This window comes from Mandrillus leucophaeus, unplaced genomic scaffold (assembly GCF_000951045.1).
Source record: "Mandrillus leucophaeus isolate KB7577 unplaced genomic scaffold, Mleu.le_1.0 Scaffold236, whole genome shotgun sequence".
NCBI lineage: Eukaryota > Metazoa > Chordata > Mammalia > Primates > Cercopithecidae > Mandrillus > Mandrillus leucophaeus.
Genome location: NW_012102432.1, coordinates 5,369,711 through 5,391,776, shown reverse-complemented (window position 1 = coordinate 5,391,776; position 22,066 = coordinate 5,369,711). Strand labels below are relative to the sequence as shown.

At 37.7% G+C, this 22,066-nt stretch overlaps 1 protein-coding gene across 1 annotated transcript in view; it reads right to left on the bottom strand.

The window, feature by feature from the left end:
• Window positions 1-22,066, bottom strand: part of TOX (thymocyte selection-associated high mobility group box) — a 250,895-nt gene that overhangs the window by 111,160 nt on the left and 117,669 nt on the right. Inside the window, exon 5 of the mRNA XM_011982191.1 lies at window positions 20,392-20,634. Within this exon, the coding sequence (XP_011837581.1) occupies window positions 20,392-20,634 (243 nt within the window). The remainder of the gene's footprint in view (window positions 1-20,391; window positions 20,635-22,066) is intronic.

The window sequence follows — 22,066 nt, the reverse complement described above, 5'->3', positions numbered from 1 at the left end:
CTCCAGCCTGGGTGACAGAGAAAGACACAATCTCTAAACAAATAAATGAAAATAAAATAAAATTGAAATTTTTATCTTTGTTTTCCTTTCCTTTTGGTGTGCTGATTTCACTGCAATTTTCTGTAAATGTGGGAAGTGATACCACTTCAAATCTTAAGACTACAAGATAGTGTTCATACAGCGCCTAGCCTGCTGCCGGGCAGATTGTGCTCTTGATGAATGCTTGTTTTCCATTTTCTCTTTTCCTTTTCTTCATTCTCTTGGTGGGGTCGTGGTAAAGTCACCTTCTAACAATCGCTTTAGTTTGATTTATTTATGTTTCACTTCCTTAGCATTTGTTTCATAAAATTGCTTTCTTTCTCTTTTTTTTTTTTTACAGGAGTAGCATTATGCCTTGAAGCTAGTAGATGCTTAATAAAAATGCCATGTTACTCTTTTATTACCAATACTTGGAAGTATAAGAATGTTTTATAAAGCTCTATGTAAAAGTCTAAAAAATCTCTATTGCTGGATTTTTAGACGCTTGAAAAAAAGAACAATTTGGATTTATTTACATTAAAATTAAAAAACCACTGAGTTTTGCTCAAAGTTAGCTTTCACTTAGCCACTTTTCAAGAAAAATATAAATCACGTCCTGGTTATTGGAGTGACAAGAAATGGAGAGCACGAGCTGAAAGTGTGCTCAATGGAGTGGAGAGAATTGCAGTGGCAGGAGGTCCACCTGGCATCATTTGGCAGTTGACTAAATCATGGAAACTGGCGTAAGTGGCGTTTGTCAAAATGGTTACCCAAGGAAAACGGTGAAGGTCACAGTTCTAAGCACTGTGCTGTCAATATCAATGCCTCCTTTATCCAGAAGCAATGAAGTATGATGGGAAGAACCCAAAGAGAGTCAGAAGAGGTTGGTTTAGTCCTGCTGCTGGTAGCTGTATAAACTTAGGCAATTCTGAACATCTCTGAGATTTGACTTTATTGAGCTGTATAATGAAGGGTTTTGTCTAGTGAGCCATGTAATTTTCAGCTCAAATTTCTGATGCTCTGATTGTTCCTGCAAGACTAACTCTGCAAATAGGTAGACTCCCTATTTGCTTTTGCAGTGTGCTTTTAAGAGAAGGCCTGAACAAATCTCTAATCACTGCCCATTCCACATTGACCAAAATTGTCTGTCTAGAGCAGTTGTTCTCATTCAGGGGTATTTTTGCCTTCCAGAAGATATTTGTCAATGTCTGAACATTTTATGACTGTCACAGCTAGGAGGTGGGGGACAGAAATACTGGCATCTAATGGGGAGAGGCCAGAACTGCTGCTAACATCCTACAGGGCAAAAAAACAGTATCCCTCTCCCCCACAAAAACTTGTTCAACCCAAAATGTCAATAATGCCAAAATTAAGAATCTCTGATCTAGATAGTAAGCTAAGTAATAACTACTCTGTGAGAAGTTACTTCTTTAGCACCTATCATAGTTCTGGGAACAGTGGTAGAGCTCAATATACTCTTGTTAGAACTAAGAAAAAAAATTATATATAAAGTATCTGATATTCCCAGTTTATTAATTATTCCCTTGAGATAAGATTGTGTAGATTCCTCTAAATATGCATTTATGACTCAAGGATAGGTGACTGATCATATTAAGTATCCAGTCATTTTTTAGGGCTTATCTTGCCTTATGTGGAGACACGGAATTAAGAAAGAGAAACACAGAGAACCAGGATGTACTGTTCATCAGAGGGCTGCGTCATGAAGAATGTCAAAAGGAAAATTCAGCCTGGAAGCTGAAGCTCTTGAACCATCTCTTGAAGAAGTGCAAGCTATATTTCATTCATTCAAACTTGTTTCTGTTTTAAGCAAAGTAAAATGGCTGTTTTTGAAACTTGATTACTGATCTATTGACATTAAGAATGTAGTAAGAATCAAGTTACATAAAAATCCATAAATAAGTTCAAATAAATATCCAGTTCATATTCCAACCTAGATAGGAACAAGTAGGATCCAAATGTCAAAAACAGTTCTTTAAGAAATAGATCTGTATGACAATTTGCCAAAACACACACGGTTAACTATGGAATGTTATACCCCACCAAAAATATTAGAATACATTTGGTATTAGGGCCCAGATAAGTTAAGTGAATTACTGGGATCTTTCAGCTACACTTTCAGTATTTCTAATAACCCCAAAATGAACGTTAATTTCACTACACAGTAAGCATTCTTTCCCTAACTAGATTCCTAGAGGCAGAAATATGAAAGAAAAAGAAAAAAATCTCAAACTCTTCTCTGCCTTTCCCAACAAATTTTGTAAATACTTATGCAAACTATCTGCCAATCAACCAGATCTTACTAAAACCCGCCAACCTGAAATTTTTATAATTGTCTTTCGTTACTAAAGTACTTCCTAAACACCTGTTGAACTCAAAATCTCTGAAAGAGGTTGTTTTTAGTTTTCAAAGTCATTTTCACTAGATATATTTTTATCTTAAGGTTTATACTTCAAAAGCATAAGTACAATCAATCAGATAATTTTTATTATGATGATGCTCTATTACCTACAGACTCCTAGATTTGATCATTTTAAGGACTATGATCAGGTACCCTTGGGTGGGAAGAAGAACTGTCTTGGTCCCTCATTTTCCCTCTTTGTTGGATCATAGAATGCTGTGCCCTGACACCAGCTAAGGCATTTGAGCTGAGAATAATAGCTGTTCTTAGTTTGGGATCTTCCTAAATGAAGGTGCTATATAAATATAAATAAACAATAGATTACTTCATATGGCTCATAAGCCGGTATCCCTGTTGCCTCAATCGTATCTGTATACTTTCTTGGAATTGTCCTAACTGTGTGCTTTACTAATTTTACAGCTCCAGGATTGAAGTTTAGGAGGAAGGGACAGGAGAAGAAGGCAAAGATAAGATATAGTATGTATTTTAATCATAAGTTAGAATATTTTCACAGTAAGAGTGTGCGTGTATACATTGAAATGTGCATGTGTGTGTATACACACATACACATATCTAACACCTCCACCTGCTTCTATGGAATCCCCGCTACATTAAAATATGAAGTGTGACCTTTCCTACAGCCTTTAACTTTTAAATGACTTTAAAATTTATTATAGACAGATAGGTTTTACACACACACACACAATGTGTGTGTGTGCATATATATATATATATATATCACCAAATATATATGTGTTATTCAACAATACTAAGGGCATGCCTTGTTCTCTCTTCTAGACTAGAACCCAACAGGATTAGGCAGCCAAGACCACCAACTCTCACGGTGCCTCCAGTCTAGTAGTGGGAGGCGGCCAGCAAACTATTAAATAAACTAGATGATTTCAGGAAGTAACAATGCTCCAAGTAGCTGATATTTATTCACTTATTCCTCATTACATGCACTTTCCAGTGACAACTCATTTCATAAAACAGGGTGATGTAATGAGGGGTGAGCGGCAGAGCAGGGACAAGGTGCCACTTACGGCCAGGGTTTCCGAGCAGTGACATTTGAGCTGAGACCTGAATGTGAAGATTAGGGGCAAGCGTGTTCCCAACAGAGGGATGGCTAAGCGCAAAGGTCATCCGGTGGGAGGTGGGAGACAGAAAACCAGTGTGACTAGCTCGGTGAGGGGCAGAATAGTGTGAACTGAGGTCAGGGATCTTGGCAGAGCCTGAATATCATATGAAGAAACACGGAATTTTTTTTTCTCCTTTTATCCTAGGTACAATGGGGAGTCACTGAAGGGTGGCCAATCTAATGAATGTATGCTAAACAGCTCACACTGACTCTTGTGTGGAGAATGTATCATGGAGGAACACTAGTCAGGAGGGGAGGCCAGGTAGGATCACTGCTATAATCCACAAAGAAGATGGTGCTTTGGACCATGGTGGCAGTGGTGAAGAAGGAAGCCATGAGAGCAGATTTCAAAATGTATTTTCGAGGCATTTCTGTGGAGACTTGCTCAGTTTGGTCAAGAAAATAACTGGGTGTCTGGAGTGACAGAAGTAAGATGAACCGAGGATGAATCCCGGCTTTTTGGGCCACGCGTCTGGGATGGACAATGGTTCGTTTCACATTATACTCACTCAGAGAAACTTCCTCACTCCAAAAACATCTTCTTCCCCACTTCTCCCTGTCATTCATTAATCAAACCTTTTTTCATTTTTAAGATCCCATTCAAACACTATCTCCATTAATTGGGTAGTTTTTCCTGATTCCTTATGTTATTTTATAACTTATAGTGAGTGTGATGCTTTAAACTGTTGCATGATTTTCTGAATACATACCTCATTTGTCTTACTAGACACTGGAGGGCAGGAATTATTTCCATATTAATTTTTGTTCTCCTACCATCACCAAGCATGATGTCTCACACAGCTTACCGGGACTGGGTTCCGGGTCCCTCAGGACAGTTCCAGTTGTAGGCCTAATTATTACTAGTTACCTGCTTGGTTCTCACAGCTGTGTTGGTTGGAATGCCACACCACTACATATAGCAGACACCCAAAGGCCTAGCTATTCTAAGTTCCGTGTGCATGAATGCATATGAATGCAACACAAAGAGAAGAACTGGGGTTCAGTTTGGGAATCCACTTTCAAATCAATTTTGGAAATTTTATATTCCATGAAGCTCTAAGGTAAGAATCTTCTGATAAAGAATCTTCTGATAAAGAACCCAGTCAAAAAGTTAAGGCTCCTAGTACTACAGTAATTCAGCTCTGTTTACAAATAGAAAGATGATATGCAGAATAATGAGTTGCAGATATTCAAAGACTTTCATCCATCCAACATCTTGCTATTTTAGGTAAAAACGCATTTTTAGTATTCAGGTAAACACCTTAATTTTCCAACGACATGTGAAGGTGCAGAAGACGTAAGAAGGAGAGATTTTCAAATTGTACAGTATATACAGAGTTGTTCTCACCATCCCCTCTCTCCATACATACTAAGCAGAAGTAGGGAGGGAAATCCCTGGACACCATCTGCGGGATATTGTCACAAACACTCACTCAAAGATTCTCAAAGCCAAGAACCCATAACCAGGTCTATTCCTTGTCAAAACATTTGTTTGCTCTCTCGTGGACATAACCCTAATCACTTTCTCATCTCAGGCATTTTATGCCTGAATGGCATCTTCTTCATAACTTAGACAAGAGCCCTTCGGGCATGATTCTTCCTTCCTTCCTCCCTGTGGAGGGCAGCCCTGTGTTCATGGAGGTGCTTATCCAATAAACCGTAATAGGGGAAAATCTACTGTTTTATGCATCATAAAGTTGTCATCAAGGTGCCTGAGGAAACTCTTGTGATCCGCGATTCAGAGTTATGTGCATTTATCTCCCGATAGGTGTTTGATATTTTCTCATTAGTAATGTATTTTTCTCAACATTTTGATAGATTGCCCAGGGAGATTTATTCCTATTTTCCTCTTTCTCTGGCCTCTTCAGGAATATGTGTATTATAGTCATTTCTTTTTGGCTTACTTGGCCTGTGTTTGTTGGAATAGTTTCATATTTTTCATTTTTTTTGTTTCACATGATCGTTAGAGAACAATGAGAGAGAACGTGGGGTGGAGTTTGACTCATCCTCCTCCTCACTGCAGCGTTCCCTACTTTCCAGAAGCAGCCCCAGATGGCACATGGAGATGCACCTCGTGCACAGCCACAGCCCCGACCCTCGGCCCGCCTGCACCTCTCACCATTCACGCCGCAGCTTCAATGGCAAGTTAAAGGAGAACTTATGGGTTTAACCCAAACCCTACACTTAGTAATCCTGTTTTTCAACCCACAGAAAATTTGAATTCTTTAATTTAAAAAGGCCAAAATGTTAACTGAACGTGGATAAAAAGCATTACTTTGCAAATCAAGTCAGTTACAGTATAAAAATTGCATTGCTTTTATGAAACCTCACATGAGAATAAATAATTACAATAGTACATTCAAGAGAATTAAGCATTCATCGCACAGTTAGCTCTTCTCCAGTGGCCCAAGATGCCAAAAGGAAAGAAGGCCACAGGGAAGGACAGGGCCCCGTCCCCTGCTGTTGTGATAAAGCAGGAGGCTGAGGACATGGAGAATCTGTTTATAACCTACTATTCACAGGCATCTATGACAACTGCCTTACTTGGACTATCTCATTTAATCCACATTACAAGAGGAAGAAAGTATAACAACCTTTCTCCATTTCACATATGGGGCGGCAGCTAAAGTACCCTGTGCCTGCTCCTGCACCCAGGACGAGCCCATCTTTCTAATCACTGCATGGTAATTGGAACAATGGACACAATGATGTTAGATTTGGGATTCTCTGCCCTCAGACATACCTGATTTCAATATTCTTTCCATTATACCAATAAAATACCCCTGGTTTTTAACACATCTACATTTTTATTCCATATTTTAATGTATACTGTGCTCTGAGAAACAGCCCTTTGTCATACCATTTTTAAGGGACTATGTTTCGATAGCTTTATGTGACCTGAGGTCGTGCTGTTACTTTGCCATGCATTGACTATTCTGAATGTGTGCCCTTTCCCCTTTGCAGTGGAGACCAGCCGTGTATGCATTAAGAGGGTCTTGGTACACTAGGCTACCCTGGTAAATCCATCCCAGACTAAACTCTGTTCTGGAGACTTTATGCAGTCTGTAGAGCCTGGGCTGAGCTGGATTGTGAATTACCATGAAAACCTCACAAAGTGCTTACATGCTTGGATCCTGTAGCTCTTCTTCTGAGATATCGAAGCATGACTTTTGAACAGCACAGAGAATGGCTTCCCAGTGAGTTTTTGGCCTCATGATGGGATCTCCACAACCCTATCCCCAGAGGCTAGGACATTCCCCAGGCTGGGTGAGAGGAAGAAGGCTAGTTTCTCGATGGCCTCATGATCCTCTGTGGACCAGCCTTCTGATCCTCACTCTGGGGTTTGTCAAGAAGGCCCTGAGCCCATGGGGGGACATGAGTGTGCTGCTCCTTCGGGACTTGGCCTATCAAGATGCTTTTGTGATCCCAGCCATGTCAATTTATCATTCTTGAACAGGAATGAAGAAAACTTGGCTGAGTTTATTTACAATTCAATGTTTATTTCTTTGGCTCTCATGAAGGCACTGCATATAGAATATGCAGTTTTGAGAGGGGACAAACTGATATAAACACATTAGAAAACATAGCAGGAATTTAATAAAGAGAGGTAAACATTTCTAGCTAATTTTAGATCTATTATTTTTGGCAAACTGCCTAGAAATTTTTCTCCTTTTAGTTATAAAATGATTTAATATCTCTATACATTTATAAACTAAATTTTTTAATACTGTTGATGGAGAGAAAAGAATACCTTGAGGTTGGCCAATAATGGCAATGTGGTAAATGGCAGAGACCCCAACTCCTGGTCTTAAGTTAGTGCTGCAGAACCCTCGTCTGTTGTGCAGCCTGTTGCTACCTGAGGAGCTAACACTGTCTTCCTTGAAGAAGATTGGTATAATTTAAATTACTGGGTTTTTGACAAAGAGCTGACATTTTTCATTAGTTGGAAAGCTAATGTCTTCAACAAGTGACTTGAGAATGGACCTACACCTTAGGTACTGGATAATCCTGTATCCAGCTTAATCTCCACAACCATATAGTGATATAAATATGATTGTTGTCACACCTTTTTTTTTTCTTTTATAGCTAAGGAAACTGAGGCTCAGAGAAATCAAGTGATTTGTCAAAGTCACCCAGCCAGAATTTCAAGCCCATCCTTCTTTCATTGAAATATAGGATCTCTCTTTTTCTCTACTCATTCTCTCTTATTATTTGAGCAATGTAAAAATAATGTGAGTTTATTCTGATTTTTTAAAGAAGAAGGCAGAACTGTGAATGGTGTCTGGGTTTACACTGTCAGCTTGAGTCATCATGGTGCTGAGTTCATCAGGAGAGAGACTGAGAGAGAGAGAGGACAAAAGGCTCAATTGAGGTTTCCAGTGCAAATTTACCAAGCGCCTACCAAGTGTAAAGCACGGCTCCCAGCCTCACCAGAAATGTAGAGGAGATCTGCGCCCCAGCCTGTCTAGTTCACCACTGTCCATCCCTGTGCTCTGTCCATCCCTGTGCTCTGCCTCTTTGTCCCATGGTCTTTCTGGGTAGAATGAGAATCACACCACCCACCTCCTGGCGTGATCATGGGGATGAAGAAGAAAACTGTGTAAATACCTAGCCCAGGACTTGGCAAGAGTCACAGCCCAATAAATGTCAGCATATTGGTTGTTAGAACATCCCACGGAACACAGATACCAGTAATGAGAAGAGGAATGACAGATAGTATAAGAAAAACCCAGATCACAAGCTATGGGGGTTCTGAGGAGGTGAATAACACAGTAGTTGACATGAAGCTCACTGTGTGCCCAATACTGCTCGGAGGGCTTCAGATGCACAGACCGGATCAAGCCTCACCACCAGCAGGAAAACTGAGACGCAGACAGGTGGAATCACTTCCCCATGGTCACAAGTGGATAGTGAGGGGCCTGCCAGGGTTCAAGTGCAGGCGGCCTCACCCAGACCCACAGGTGTACCCACCACTCATATGGCTTCTCAAGACCCCAATGCCATCAGTAGGTTTCTGTGGGTGACTACAGCACTCCCCGGACAAGTTAAGAAGTGTTCCATATTTGAGAATTTAATCTTTCACGGTCTCACACTTTTGCCAAGTTTCATATGTGTAACCCAAGTGAATGATCAGTTCCTGGGTTCTATCATTCACTATACATACCACCTGCAGATCTGAAGGCAGAGCATCTGTTATTAGCAGGGAAATACAGGCCACCCTTTTGTGCTATGGAAATCAGGAATGAGGCTGCTTTGGAGAAAGAGAAAACAACTACATGCAAGAAAAAATCCATGTGACAGTAGCTATTAACTAGAGGTCCCACTCTGCATCTGTCCAGTGGGAAAATGGCCACTGATATTTTCAGCCATGGCTTCACCTTGGTGCAGCTACCTTTTAATACTAAAGACAATGGGATCAGAGTCCCAGACACCAAACCTAATCAACACATGAATGCGTAGAGAGACAGAAAGAAAGATACATACATACATACATACTTTTATTCTATGTAAATAATAGTTATGTGATCATAGCCTATTTTCCTTTTCCTATTAACTTTTCAAGCACTATATATATACACACACACATATATACTATATATACTATATACACATATATACTATATACACGTATATACTATATATACGTGTATATAGTATATATGTATATAGTACATATACTGTACATATGTATATGTGTGTATATACAGTATATATATGCAATACATATATACTATATACACAGTATATATACAATACATATATACTATATATACAGTATATATACATATATAGTATATATACATATATACTATATATACACACATATATATGTGTGTATATATACACACACACACACATCACAATAGAAAAAAATACTTCAAGATGCTAATAATTTTCTTTGTCTCTTGATAGCCTTAATAATAGTGTTTTCATCAATAAACTTTATGAATCCACTATCTTGAGAACTGCAGAGAGAGTTATCTTTCATCTATAGCTTTCACAAGTTTCATATTGTATGAATTATGATCCTATCTCCATTTGGTAAACCATTAGTTACATCTACTGGTTAATACAGAATGTGATTACATATACAATAGATATAAAAATGTAAAGTATTTAATAGCGTCATATGTTTTCAGGGTTGGATCATATTTTTATTAAAGATTATCAAGATCATGATTAAAGAAAATAAAACTCCCTAAAGGTTGAAAAATAACGCTTTTCAAATGTAACACATTTTGAGAGGGTTTCTTGCCTATCAAAAATAAAAATGTTACCCTGAATTACAAAAAGAAGTTTAATCCTCTCTCTGTCGAAGAGTACTTCTATTTCTCTGGGGACTCTGTACAGTCCATTAAATTCAGAGAATTTAACTATCAATTTTGTGATTATATATTTATCAAAATGTTAAATATATTTATTAGGTGTAAGAAAAAAAGACATGTTCTCTGGATGATTTTGGTATTTGTGATATTTTAAATTATTTAAAAAAGGAAAGTAAAATCTAGTATTTTAATGACTGTAAGAAATGGTCAAAAACCCTCCAAGACTTCATATCTTTTCTCCTATGCAGTGTGCATTGCTGCTGGTAGAAGGAAGTATATAAATGGCCAATATTAAAAGACAAATAATATTATGTTTCTGCAGGTAATGCTTGTCCAAGTAAGAGATCTTGAAACTTTCAAACTAGAAAAAAACTAAAATGGAAAAAATATCTAAAACCAAAACCTGCTCTTAAAGCAATCCCATATGCTCTAGATAATAATAGTTAATGAATAATGAAGAAAGTGGTGTCTTGAAATGAGACTGGCTCATTGTTCTCCTGAAAAACATTTTAGATGTATTCTCCCATGATTTCATGACAAAATGAGTTTATAATGCAACATTTCAATGTCAATAATCTACTTACATAAAGCAAGCAAAAAGCAAGTCAAAGATGTGGCAAGCTGAGATATAATCAGTAATTAAAAAAATAACATGAGTCATATGGGCAAATGTTTAATAGACATTAATTTTTCACACTACTACTACTTCTGCCCCAAGACTTTGGAAGAGTAGGCACAAATATATTCCTTTAGAAGTCTTGTAATTTTACTGATAGTTTTTCTCTATAAAAACAGCTATACTCAGAAAATAAATGGATTCATCTAAAAGGAAGATCAACTACACATTGTAATTAATTGTCAAATATATCAATTTAGTAGTGGAATAGGTTAGAAATGATCAGTGGTAAGTTGATTAAATATTAAGACTGTAAAGTTAAATCTATGTTTAGGGCTCAAATTCATTTAGGTATACTGAAAGCATTATAGCATTTTAGACCCCATGATAAATGACATTATACTATTCTATAAAACTGGAATACTTGTATCATTTTAGAAGACTAAACAACTGCTTAGAAGTGTCAGCCCAAAAAGCAATGATAATCTTGTACCTGTCAGGGGAAAATATTATGGCTGGAGATAACTTTAAGTGGGAACAAATAGATTCATTCAATCAGAAATAGTTATTGATCTCCTACTATGGGTTGTACACTTATATAGAGCACTGTTATCCGTAATTTCTGCATGGAGGTCTAGGCAATGAAACCAAGTAAACTCTCAGGGTTTCCAGGTCCTCTTTCCTGTAATGAGCTTATGAGGTAGAGAGAGAACCAGAAAAATGGTTTTCTCCGTGGGGAGTGGAGTTAATGCTGAGTGTTAATGCTAAATGGTGAAGGAAGGAAAGAGAAAGCAATCCTTGACACATGAAGCACCAGCATGATTATTCAAGGTAGGAGAATGAGGACAGAAAACTTGCTGGACCTGAAATGAGGAGCACAGAGCTCAGTCCCAGAAGCACTGGAGGAAGGAAGAAGCCCCATCCACAACCCCACACATGCCTGGACAGATCCTCCAGGTATGTAACTGCTATCCAGAACAGGGCTGTTTTCATTTATTGTTTATTCCTTCTTTCCAGTCCTATGTCTTCTTTATCCAGGTTCTGTGCTGCTTTCCCCAAACTGCCCCCTCCACACGTTAGGAAACATTCTACTAACAATTTTGAAGTTATAACTAATGACTGAAAGCTCATGGCTAGGCTCTGGCAATTCGTACTTATGGATGTACTTAGAACCCTTTTGTCCAAAGACAATTATTCACATATAAGCTACACTAAATTTTTTTATTCATCTGTTTGCTAAATAACGGATACCCAGGCAGAAAAAAAAAAGACGCCTTGAAGAGCAACACCACAATGGCCTTTTCAGATGTTTGCCTTTAGGACATGAAATGAGCTGCACAAATACAAGATGGGAAGCTGCTGGCTAGAAACCAACACAGCAAGAGTCACACAGCGTAGGAGGGATCAAGGAATCAGCAATTAAACATATCAGCAATCAATGATGCTATTAAGGACCCTATCATAAAACATCCATGTAGAGGCAGAGAATAATTTGAAAAAATCAGAAATTAATCTGCAATCTCAGGTTCTAGAGCTCTGCCATCCATTGTGGTCAACATTCCTTAAGATTACAAACGTCAAGGCCGGGCGCGGTGGCTCAAGCCTGTAATCCCAGCACTTTGGGAGGCCGAGACAGGTGGATCACGAGGTCAGGAGATCGAGACCATCCTGGCTAACACGGTGAAACCCCGTCTGTACTAAAAAATACAAAACACTAGCGGGGCGAGGTTGCGGACACCTGTAGTCCCAGCTACACGAGAGGCTGAGGCAGGAGAATGGCGTAAACCCGGGAGGCGGAACTTGCAATGAGCTGAGATCCGGCCACTGCACTCCAGCCTGGGCGACAGAGCAAGACTCCGTCTCAAAAAAAAAAAAGATTACAAACGTAAAAAAAAAAAAAAAAAAGAGCGAATTTGATTTAAAAATTGAAAAATAATGACCTTTGAGGAAAGGTTAAAGGAATGGGAGTTATTTGGGCCAGGTAAAACACAACTGCAGGATTGACTTAATAAATGTCAAATATTTGAAATCAAGTGTTCTCCAAGCATTCAGATGGCTGAGGCAGACAAAATAGCCTAAAATTCCCTATTTTGTAAGTAAGAGATTTTGGTTTAACTTTAATAAGGAAATTCCTGGAAGGAATCTAAATATCTTAATGCAATTTAACTTAATGTTACAAGGTTAATTAAACACAAACAGGCTACCAAGTAAAGTTATGGAATCTTGGCTCCTAGAAAACCACATATCTGAAATGGTTTAGGTTTACTCCTGCCTAGACTTAAGAGACTGGATTAAGTAGGTCTCAGAGTTTCCTTACAGCATATTATATAACTGATGTTATACCTTTTTTACTTCTTTCATGCATGGGTGAGGCACACCTTTGTATGAACTCTAGGGTTAGAGAAAAAGTACAAGAACTCCTATATACCAAGTGAATCTTGAGTCTGATTACTTGGCTTAGAAAAGAAAAAGTGTTATTTTTAAATTGGCTCCTTTCCTGAATACTATTAAGAAGAACTCTAGTTTGGAATAATATTTTATTATAGCAATAAAAGATAGCCCCAAATCATTAACATACTGAGTCCATTGAACTATATTAATACCACATTCAAAGTAGTCTGTTTTGCACAAACAAAGGTCTTAAGTAGATTTTAACAACTAACTACAAACACCACCTATTTTTGGCCTTATTAAGCATTTGTCCGAAAAGAAAAAACACAACCAACCCACATATTTACTGTATTTGGTCAAAACTAAGAACAAAAAAAACAGCCCATTTCTTCACAGTATTAAAGTGGTTTAATGCATTGTTCTTGTGTTCTGCGATATTCAAAAAAGGATAATTTGTGGAAAAAAAAAAAACCAGGTTGTAATTGCTAAACATCTGATGAATTGTGGCATAATGCTAAATAATTGTTCTTCATCATTTTTCTTCTGTCAAAGTGGCAAAATTATTTTTTATGGCTTATTTTCTTTTCTGTTTAAAGAAAGGAACAAGTGGCTGTGACATCCATTCCATTTTAAACAAACACCTCTATTATTCCATCATTAAATGGGCTGACATCATAAGCTCCTCCGTGTTCTGAAAGATGCCTAGCTCTAGTCCATGGTTACATACTTTATGCATTACATGAAATAAAATACCTCAAGATTTAGAAAATATTTATTTTAAAAACAGCAATCAAATTGTCTGTAATCACATTTTCTGCTTGGCTTTGAAAGCTGCATTATTCAATATGCCAGTGGTCTTTTCCATAATGGCAACATATTGGAAATTCATGCTGCTCTAATACATCTGACTTCCTTGATGTGCGGCACTCCCCATAGGCCTGAAGGAACACTTCTGCTTCAGTTTCATGAGTCCTACATAGCACCTATGAAAGTGATGGTTGTCAAAACAGTTGTACAGTGGCCTTTGAATGCAAAGTGTACCATGACTGAATGCTAAAAATGACAATAAATCTGAGTATATACATTATGCTTGCTTTTGTTCGCTGGAAAAAGAAGGCATTTGGGAAATAAACCCCCCAGTTTTATTGCCTTTTAACATCTTTTTTCCATTTCAAACTCCAGAACTGGAAATTTGACACATTCAAAGAAATTGAAATCGCCTTTGTTGCTTTCCTCATTGTAAATTTTCTATAATGTGTCATTAGGAAGCACACTCTACAAAAAGCCCAGGTTCTAAATGAATCCTTTCTTCGAGGCCATTCTAAAACTTTGCACGGTTTTTCTTTGTATGAAAGAGCTTCTGTTGACTGCACAAAGAACAAGCAATCACCACATATAGGCCAGGCTGAGAGTCTGGGATGACTTTATACAAGGTTGCATTTTCCCGTTCACCAATCCATGATTAAGCCCAGCAGTGAATGTACCAAAGTGGGGAGAAACAGAAGAGAGGCTCTTGATTTCAGTTTGGAGAAATCAAAGGATTTTTCTTCAGCCATGAATACTTAATATGGGCATTTTCTTATTCTACCTTTCTGCTAAAATAGTTCTGTAGTTTCCTTTGAACAACATGAAAACACTATCCATCCACAAAAAGCAACATCACTTTTTTTTTTTTTAATGGCAGGATTACATTTTCCAGTCAAAAGAAATTATCTATCCAGTAGGTTCTTACAATTGATTAAACTTTGAAGGGGGGTGAGGGGGCGCAGTTAAAACACTGAGACAGCCAAAGCAATGGCAAGAAAAATTACTAAGTAACTAACATGGCAAACCCAGTGAGTCTCAAAGTCTAGATCAAAGTTGTGTGGTTGACAGAGAACAAATTATAGGAAAATGCTAGTCCTGAAAAGGATCACAGAGATCAACTAGTCTTGGGCTTTCCATCTTCTTGGGGGCAGAACATTTGTTCAAGGGAACTTTTATAAGAAATGCAAATAAAAATAAAAGCAATACTGTTCCGGCTAACTCCTGTGCCCCACCCCCGACCCCACATCCCAACAAGCTCAGTGTGGACCCAGTCTTGCATAGATCTACTCTAATGCTGCTGGTAAGAGGGTTCAGTGACTTGCCCATGATTGACAAGCTTATCCATGGCTCTCATTTCAATGCTTTTCTAACCAGACTCCACTCTCTGAGAAGTGCACACAAATCAATTACTCACTATCAAAATAACTCAGAGGAATGTTGAGAAAAATGGAACTCTTACATATTGGGTCATGAATGACTATTTAACTTGGACCTAGAGAATCAGAACTAATTGGCACTTATTTGACAGTTATATACTTACAGAAATTCTACCCTGTTTTATAGCCTGTCTTAGAAATGAGGGACTTTAGGAAAATGGAATCTTTTTCAAAGTGCCAGAAATTTAACTAGTTGCAGGAATCCCTACTAACAATAAAATGCACAGACAAGAAAATGCAAAAAAGTGGTGGGAAATTTGGGAAAAACTTTCACCCTATGTATGCTGCACCCCAATATGTCTACGATAAATTCCAGAAGGCAATACAGATATCTAGCTTGGATATCTTTTTATCAGAAAGAGGTTCCTACTGAATCTATCTAGCTAGACATTACAGATAATAGCTACTTTAATACTTACAACATGATGAGATTAAACAGGTGAAACCGAGGCACAAAAAGTTACTCATGGTCACACAGTTGGTACGCAGAAGCGTCAGGATTTGAATTGAGGCTCTCTGGCCCAAAGACATCAATTTGAATCACAATGATAAATAAAGACACCCAGTAAAAGGTAAATACTCCAGTAGGCTTATTGCAGTCTTTTTTGACAGATGTGAAAATTCAGGGTGAAAGTATAAATAACTCTTTTGGAAAGTCTTCCTTCCTATGCATTTTACCTTCTCCAAAAGAGTTGTACAGACTTGCTTTTCTAATTTTATTTAACCAGCACTTATACAATGCTTCCTATGTGCCAGCTACTGGTCTGAGTAATCTTAAATATTTCCTGAACCCCGTGAGGTAAGGCCTAGTATTATCATCCCCACTTTCCTGATAATGAAGCTGGAGTATTTACTGGCTAAGCCATTAAGTCACTTAACCACTTTGAACTTTCATTTTTCATTTGTAAAATTGGGATACTAGTCCCTCATTCAGATACTGATTTTTAATTATGGACTAAATTGTTGATGTCTACTATATTAGGCATTTGTAGGAAATGCTTATAAATGGTGAAACCGTATCACTTATGTTGCCAGTGGACATAAGAAACAGAGGCGGATACAAGAAAATATATCTAAAAACAAAATTTCAGCAAATGACATACATTATAATAATTGATATATAAGTAATATCTCATAATATCTCATAATGCATATATAAAACATCACAATAACATCTAAAATCTATGCAGTATCTAAATATATATAATAAATAATATACAAGAACTTAAGTGTTTTTCACTTCCTTGATCCATTTGAATAGTAAAATGTCACCATGTGAAAATACTAACACAAAGATACAATCACAATACTAACAGCAAAAGGTTCAGCTTTGATCACATTCAAGAGCTTTTAGAAAATATAATTAGAGAAAGTTGATCCTATACATACATTTTCCCAGGATGGCTTCTACTCATAGGAATTTTAAATTCACAGCAAAATCAATATTTAGAATCTGCAACTATTAGCTTTTATTAGTTGTTCTCATACTGACCTGGAAAGAAAATCTTAAAAGGGGCACTGTCATTTCTAGGTGGGCAACATTTACTCTCTCATATCTATAGACACTATATTCCTGTCTAATGGGCACTGATGACATAAACTGTCCCTACACATAAACATATTTCAACAATTGGCAAACCAGCCCATAGCTCAGTTGTTAAATTTTGTGATCATATTAGCCATGAGAAAACTTGCTAGCAAAGAGTTTTAGTACGTTTTTACAAGGAAGTGTGATGAGCAAATTTAATATTCGAAGTTTCTTTCAAAGAAAATAATCCCTTCATGCTTTTAAAATATAAAATATGAAAAGACAAAATGTTGTTCATCTTTAGATCCATACATATTTGTGGATGCAAAAATGGCTTAATGGCACACCACACTGCTATAGTTCCTCGGCACCTCTTACCTACATTGGAATAACAGGCCCAAGGGGCTTTCCATAACCCCTGTCTCTTACCCCTGCTATCTACACAGGGTCCTATTGCCAGAAGGATTTTCCTACAACATTGCTTTCATAGTACTTTTGCCCTTGAGTAAAAACCACCAGCGATTGCTTATAATCTGTCCTAACATGGCCAAGTTCTTTACTTTTTGAAGGTTTTCGTCAAATCTCCCATTTCAAAATACCCAATCTGATTTTTGAACACTCTCCAACATGCCTTTTCTTTCCTCTTGGTTTATCCAAATCAAAGCCCACCTTCAAGCTATGACTGTTGTCCTATCTTTTCTACTAAGTTTTATACCCAAACCAGAGTACAGTCATCTCTTTCGACTAAGAGTTCCTACTCAGTTCATGGCCAGTACATCTGAGTTGGGCACTTCTCTTAGTCTCTAATTGCCCCATGTTTCTAATTGTTTCATAACTATTTACGTTTTCACTGTCCAGAAGAACAGTAGCTAGGTCTTATCAATCATTTGAGCCTTTTCAAACATTGAGACCATGGTAAGCCTTCAAAATATATACACTGAGGAATGGCATTCTAGTCACATGAGAGCTCAAAACAAGAACTGAAGAGGCTCTTTGTTTCTCATAGGAATTAATAGACAAAAGATAGCTCCTGATTCTTCCAACTTTATTAGATTTCTATTGCAACTTTATAGCGTGTCAGACTCTGGCTTCTGGAATCCAGCCAGAGATCCCCAAGCCTTGAGAAACAGAAACAACAAATGTAATCTCCAAATCATCTTTCTCTGAGACCATGCTGGCTTGGAAAAATGGGCTTAATATAGACTTAATGCTAGAGTCAACATCATTAACTAGACTTATACTGTCTAACACAGTAGCTACTAGGTGAATGTGGCTACTTAAATGTAAAGTAATTAAAATAAAATAAAATGAAAAATTGGTCCCTCAGTCCTACCAGCTGCATTTAATAGCCAGTGACTACTGCTGTTGGACAGCACAGATCATAGAAGAACTCCATCATTACACCATAGTCCACTGGGAAGTGCTGAACCTTACCCACAGTCTCACCAACACGGGTATTTGCTGGAGTCGCTTTTTGCTTGCAGCATTAAAGGCTAGGACCAGTGCTGTGAGGAGGCACAGTAGACGTGCAGCTCCAGAATGTAGCTTGAGGGGTATTGGAAAGACTTGCCACCCTATGAAAATCCTGAACAGGCTCACCTTCAAGAACTAGAATGGCAAATCAGAGCTTCATTCCTTTAGCTTAGGCCAAATAGGGGATTTGTTTCCCCTCTACCCTGCAAAATGTTGAAAGTTCCTAGGGAAACACCATGTTGAGGCAAAATTATCAAAGTCCAGTTTTTGACAGTGGGTTGGTGGGCAGACAGAATAAGGAAATTTTATGAACAGAAAGAAGCTCCCGATAGGGAAAGAGGAAGGGACAGTGGGAACAGAGCTGAAATGGCCTATCTTGTGGCTATGTCTGAGCCCAGTCCCAAATGTGCCATTTGAGGATGGCATAACTGCCATGGGCAGCAAATCTGGAAAAAATCTCTGAGCCACAGTTACTGACACTGCATAAGCATTTCTTTAAGTGTGAGGTATCTTAAAGGTGTATTGAGATGGATGTAGAAATGCTAAGGAGGGTAAATTTGTTACTAGAAAGGAGGTAAATTTTATAAAGGAAAAAGGCTTGAACTATAAAACTGAATATCTCATTATCCTTCCTACGGCCCCAATCTCATTCCCACCATGGGGAACAAGCCTAGAGACCAAAACTGGCATTTTCCATGTATACTGACCGCCCCCTTCTTCTCCTTTCTAGGGAACAGGGGTCCCTACAGAGGCATGACCTGAATGCCTTCTTTGGCTCATGAATCGGGTCTGAAGGTTTAGTCCCAAAGAGAAGTAGGCAGGTGATTTTTCAAGGTGACTATACTGAAATACATTTTTCAGCTTTACACATGTAGCATGTTAAAAAAAATTCATTTTCTATTTATGGAGTCATACTTAATACTCATAAGCTAAATCTATACAAGTGGAATATAATCTAAAAACCTGAGTGATGGTGTTGCCAATGAGCTCTCCCCTCTTGGCCGCCCAGATGGCTGCCAGATTTTAGAAAAATTCTATATACCATTGTGTATTAGGCAGTAGACTCTGGGTTTCATTCTTTAAAGAAACTACTTTGGAGTTTCTTTTGACTCTACTTTTATTCCACTCTTATGTTCATGATTAACAGAAAATTCCTCCTGTAAAATCACTCAAGTTAGAGATATATCCCCCAATGATTTAGAGAAGTGATAATATGAAATGTGTTTTTTAATCAGAAACAACATAATATTGGCAAGTTAATCAATTTATTCATTGTGAAAATGACAGTACTGTTCAGTGACTTATGAAAATGACAAGAGTGTTAGTTGAAATGTTAAGTGACTGAACAATGAAAACCAAAAAGTGCTAATTAAAAGTCACTGTTAACCTGGGAGGAGGGTTTTATGACATGGTCTAAAGCTCTCTCCTCGGCCATATACTACTGATTTTTTTTTTCCACTATTGGGGTATAGACAGAGAAATTATTAAGTTTCAAAAGACATAAAAATCAGAAGGAAAGATTTTGTAATAAACCAGTGTTTCTCAAGTGTGGGATGCTTGTAAAAAATGCAAACCCCTGGAGCCCCTGGGTAGACCCTGAGAATTTGACTTTTTGCTAGTTTGCTGGTTGATACACATTCCTATTAAATTTGAAAAATTAAGGGGAATTCATAGTGTTGTCATTATAAATTGTTAAACAACAGGTCCAGTAGACTGAAACACTTTAATGGAGATACATTTTTTTCATCAGAATTATACCTCCAAAATAAAACTGAAAATTGTTTTCTTATTTTCCTATGGTATACATTTGTGGAACTTGAGAGTCGAAAATAGGAAGGAAAATCAAGGTTAACAGCAGCTCCAGTTGAGAAGATGTGGGGATCTCCCTTACGGGGAGGAATCCTCCACTGGATGAGAGGTGGCATCTTTCAAGGTGACTTTTTCTCTGAAAGCTGGTAAGCTGGTTTGACTCTATGACAACACATTCAGTGTCAAACAGTATTTAGTACTTTGGGTCATAAATATGAGTAACTGCACAAGTAATTAATTGATTTTGCCTTGACTTAGATATAAAACAGAACATTGCTTTAGAAATGTGTATGATTTCTAAAGAACTGTCTCCATAGCTAGAAACAGTTTCAGAATGCTATCATCACAACGCCAGGCCTTCGCATGAACTTGGTCCGTGTGCTTACGGTATCCCTCAGCCCCCACCACAAACAGGTAAGCAGATTCTTACCACAGAAATGGAGTTAGAAAGCAGTGTTCCATCCTGGCCCAGCATATTGGAGACAGTGATTTCAGGGAGGTCCATGTTTTGTGGATGAAATGGTAGCAGGCCATTATGGTTCATGGGGTGACACAGAGAATGGTAACCAGATTCAACTTCATTCAGGTGCACCAGCGAGTGGTCTGGGAGGGAAGGAGGAGTAATTGGTGGAATGTTGAAGTCTTCACTTTCCAGGCTTGGACCAGGGTAGGACTGTGAAAGACAAGAGTGACATTGTTGCAAATTATCATCTTCTTGCTCTTCATCATCATATCAAACACACTTGACCCTTTAGATATTATTACAAGTAGCGTATGGATTTGGCAAAGACATTTCAAACTTTCAGATTATCCTGCTGTCATTTCATCATTATGCATGAAAGAAAATTGCCTCAAAGGCAGATCCACTTCTGGTATAAAGACTACTTCCATTAGGTGGTTTTATTTTTCCAAAAAGCTGAACTCAAACAGATTTCAAAGTTCCCATTAAAATTTTCCAGAGTTTTAATCTAGCTGAATACCTTTTTCATGGGAATTGTAGGGAAGGAAGGCAATTTATAAAATTAATGTTTGATCAAACATGTTTCACAGGGCTCCCTACTGCTCAGATCATGGGATGTAATAAAAATGAATTCCAGAAGTTCTGGGCAATTGCTTTTGGGTTTTGAAAGGCTACCTGCTCACAATTGACAAAAGAAAATGTCTTAGAAAAGAAGCGACTTAAGCATGCTGCATAAAAGTGTAGTTCCGCTGAAAGTTGGATATATGAAAAAAAGGCCATTAAGAGCTATTTTTATCATAAAGATTTTATCATCAAAATCAAAGGGAAGATTACTTTTATGATTTCCAATAAGATTTACTTGATTTCCCCCTAAGAGCTGACAAATAATATTGCAATTATTTAAATTCAGTTCTGTCCATTTTGAAAGGCAAAATAGTACTAATATTATTCTAATACTAATCCTGGAATAAAAGTCAGTCAGTAAAATAAATAGCAGTTAACATATATGGGTTTTTTTTTTTCTTTTACAAACTAGCATTAAATAAAATAGAAAGGGAGGGAGGGGAGCAGGAAGGAAAGATTATATGAGGACACGCCTGTTTAAAATGGGATGTGGCAAATGTTGAAAACTATATGGAAGAAATAAAAAATAAAACATTGTTACCAATTAATATTAAATACACAGTGATATATAGCAGTCCTTCATAGAACAGGTGTCACAGTATGAAACGAAACATTTCGGTCCAGATAATTCTTGCAAGCTTATCTTTCAAATTAAGAGCGAGCCTTCATAGTGTTTGGGTGTATGGGGAACAAGGATTCCCTTGTCTAACAGCCCAGCGCCTGCTCAAGTGTTCAAGATTTGAAATGAACAGGCAAGGGTGGGAGCCAAAGAAAGTAGTGTAAGGTATTCATTGGGTGTCCAGCCAACAAGCGTCATGCTCCTGTGTCCAAGTGCCTGGGGTTATTTTTTCCAGATGGCGTCTATTTGTCTAACAGAAAGAAAATCTTCAAGTTCCACTTTCTAAATGTTGTACAAGTTTTGATATATTTGTTTAGGTGCCATCAGAAGACAAGACTAAATGAAGAGCTACTTGGAACATCTGGAATTTAGACCTGGTCATAAGGCAGCACATGTAGGTTA